This window comes from Egretta garzetta, unplaced genomic scaffold (assembly GCF_000687185.1).
Source record: "Egretta garzetta isolate BGI_Z169 unplaced genomic scaffold, ASM68718v1 scaffold45, whole genome shotgun sequence".
NCBI classification, from domain to species: domain Eukaryota; kingdom Metazoa; phylum Chordata; class Aves; order Pelecaniformes; family Ardeidae; genus Egretta; species Egretta garzetta.
In genome coordinates, this window is record NW_009260028.1 from 2,934,773 (window position 1) to 2,938,331 (window position 3,559).

Sequence of the window (3,559 nt, forward strand, 5' to 3'; positions counted from 1 at the left end):
GGGAAACAGTGAGTAGAAGAGGTAATTCTTGTCACTACTGGCACTGTGATCTGAAAATCATACTTTTCAAACCAGCAACTTCCTCTGTATCAGACACAGTGTTTGGCTATGTGTTCAATGTAGCCATTTATAGGCAGGTTTGTAAGGAAGATGGACCATCTTTCTGCTTGTCTGTAGCTTTATGATTTCATAAGGAACTGGTATAAGAATATCCTAAATAGTGTACTGATACACAGAGTATTTTTTCTGAAGTAGGTAGAATACACTACAACATTTCAGATATTCTTTTACTATTTTTTTTCTTCTATGTTTATCCACACAACTAAACATCTCTCTTTAGAAAGATTTCATAAAGTATAAGATAGTTCCAGAGAAATGGGTGAAGGTCTTACACATCTATGAAAATTTGGAGTGAATATAACTTCTCCATAGCAAAAGACGACAGTATAAAAGCAGCAAATGAACACGTTCTATATCTAAGTTTCATAGGTCACCTCCCTTTGTCATACAAGGGTCTAGCTGAAGTTTCTCATCCTCAGGAAGAAATGGTCTTTGTCTTTTCTGAGATAACGTCTTTCAAGGGCCTGATGTTGCCTAATCCTTAATATAATTAGCAGGTATACTCTTCCTGAGAATTTAATCTGAAACAGTTTCAGGAGAGGACAAAGCTACCCAAATAAAGGCTGAAGAAACTCAGGGTCGAACACTGATATTTTCATGGTTCATAATAAACTGATACAGCAACCAACTGAAATTTCTATGGGAACATGAATTTTGTATAGGGGTGTACAGTTTGTTTTACTAAAACAGTTAATATATTTGTGTATTACTTCCTTGTTCCAGATGCTCCAACATTTGTGTCAAATCAAACCATGTACTACTCTTGGGAAGGCAATCCCATCAATATAAGCTGTGAAGTGCTAGCAAATCCATCTGCCTCAGTTCAGTGGAGAAGAGGAAAATTAGTTTTACCAGTAAAAAATACAACACATCTGAAGACATACAGTACAGGAAGAAAGCTTATTCTAGAGGTAAGGCTTAAAGTGAAAATCAATGTGGTGACATTAATTAATTTCTTCCTCAGTTTGGCACCATTGCAAGTACTATAGAGTGCATTTAAGGATAAGACATAATTTAATAAGTAAAGCTCTTTTTTTTAAAAAAATATGACTTTATTTATCTTTGCATTTCTTGTGAGCAGTTAGGAAATAAACCTTATTTACATGGCTTGTGCTCAGTTTTCCATCTGCAGTGAACAAAAATGGAACTTGCGTTTCTTGCAAGTAAATAAATGCATAAATAAATATAAAACTAATACTAAATACTAAAAATTAAAGTGACTACATGGTAGATGCTTGGTATATGCAAAAAGATTTGTGTGGCTTCAGTCCAGAACAAAGCAGAAGAGTAAAATCATAACAAACTGCAATTTGCTTTGATAACAACTGTTTCCTCATGGAGGCATTGGAAAATAAGAACTAAGCTCTTTTCTGTTATCTAAAAGGTACATGTAAGAACAAAACTTGAGAAAGGCATAAGACCTTAAGTGGACCTTAATTATCTGTTTACTTTATTAACTTGACTAAACAGTGAACTACTCGGCAATAGTGTATGGCAAATCATGGTCATTAATTAATAATTTCACAACAAAGTGTAACCACTGTCTCCTGGTCTCACCTGTTACTGGGATGGCATACTGTCTTCCTCCACAGGTGTGGAAGAAGTTTTCTCCATTTCTATCTACTATCAGGGTTATGTCTGAGAATAAGCTGCTCAGTTGCCATAGGAAAAAATTTATAGGCTATAGGGCTAATCAGAGTGGGGGACCTACTTCAGATCCCAAGCAAGAGGTGTACGTTGCACTGAAAAACACCTCTATTATTTTCCTAAAGTCCGAAGAAGTAATCTCGTTTATTGTAGCAGAGGATATATATTTAAAAAGAAACAGTCTTACTCTTGTTTGAAGGTCATCTTTAGTTTTGTTTTTTTTTTTTTTTTTTTTTTTTTTTTTTTTTTTTTTTTTTTTTTTTTTTTTTTATTCTGTTTTAAGTAAAACTTAATAACACAAAATATGCTTTACAGTCTGTGGTTCTCTGAGTGCTCTTCAATTCTTCTGTCACCTGAACAGTTGGTCATGGAAGCTGGATTCCAATAAAGCATTTGCTCCCTGTTGCATCTATTATCTGTTTTGTCTTATATCCTTATTCACCTGAGATTACAGTCGAGCCACATCCCTTACATCTTCTTTTTCCCCTCTCAATGTCTGGTGTATTGTGAATCCTGAAAACAATGAGAAGTAAAATATTATTCTTGCATTAGCCATAGGAATCAGCAAATTTCAGATATTTCATTGCTTATTTCAGTCAAAATATCAGTTTGTGCGAAGGGCATCTGTGAAAAAAGGGTTTATTAGTTTTTTTTTCCTTCTTTAAAAGTGAAAAGGTAAAGATGAACAATGTTGCCATTTTCCATTATTTGATTTTCTCATTTGAATTTTAGAAGGGGAAGTTTAACATGAAAAAGGGTGTATTCTGTATTTCGAGAATATACAGATAGGCTGAAATAAGAACGTGTCTGCGTATTGCTCAAGGAGAACATTTGTGCATTTCTGATTTTTTTTAAAGAACTTTGATATTCTATTGGAAACTAATATTTACAAACTGTATTCATTTTAAAGATTGCTCCTACATCTGACAGTGATTTTGGACGGTATAATTGTACAGCCACAAACAGAATAGGAACAAGATATCAGGAGTATACACTCGGTCAAGCTGGTAAGTTAAAAAGTTGTTTCCTTTTCTTTACATATTTTTTCTATATTAACGAATATTAAGTTCAGATAGTGTTGTGGTTTAACCTGGCAGGCAGCTGAATAGCACACAGCCGCTTGCTCACTCCTCCTCAGTGGGATGGGGGAGAGAATAGGAAAAAGAAGAAGGGTAACACCCATGGATTGAGATAAAGATGGTTTAATAAAACAGTTGAGGAAAAAAAAGTAATAATAACAATAATAATAGAATATACAGAATTTACAAAACAAGTGATGCTCAATGCAATTGCTCACCACCTGCTGACCGATGCCCAGCCCGTCCCAAGCAGCGATCGCTCTTCCCCGGCTAACTCCCCCTAAGTATGATGTCATATGGTATGGAATGGCCCTTCGGCCAGTTGGGGTCAGCTGTCCTGGCTGTGCCCACTCGCAGCTTCTTGTGTGCTAGGCAGAGCAGGGGAAGCTGGAAAAGTCATTGGCTGGTGTAAGACCTGCTTAGCAACAACTAAAACATCAGTGTGTTATCAACATTCTTTTCATACTGAATCCAAAACACAGCACTGTGCCAGCTACTAGGATACTTCAGATCCCAAGCAAGAGGTGTACGTTGCACTGAAAAACACCTCTATTATTTTCCTAAAGTCCGAAGAAGTAATCTCGTTTATTGTAGCAGAGGATATATATTTAAAAAGAAACAGTCTTACTCTTGTTTGAAGGTCATCTTTAGTTTTGTTTTTTTTTTTTTTTTTTTTTTTTTTTTCTTTTTTAAGTAAACTTTAATAACAAAAA

General features: G+C 35.1%; 1 protein-coding gene across 1 annotated transcript in view; it reads left to right on the forward strand.

The window, feature by feature from the left end:
• Nucleotides 1-3,559, forward strand: part of NCAM2 (neural cell adhesion molecule 2) — a 140,823-nt gene that overhangs the window by 62,807 nt on the left and 74,457 nt on the right. The window contains exons 9-10 of the mRNA XM_035896416.1: nt 844-1,031; nt 2,678-2,774. Coding sequence (XP_035752309.1) covers nt 844-1,031; nt 2,678-2,774 — 285 coding nt within the window. The remainder of the gene's footprint in view (nt 1-843; nt 1,032-2,677; nt 2,775-3,559) is intronic.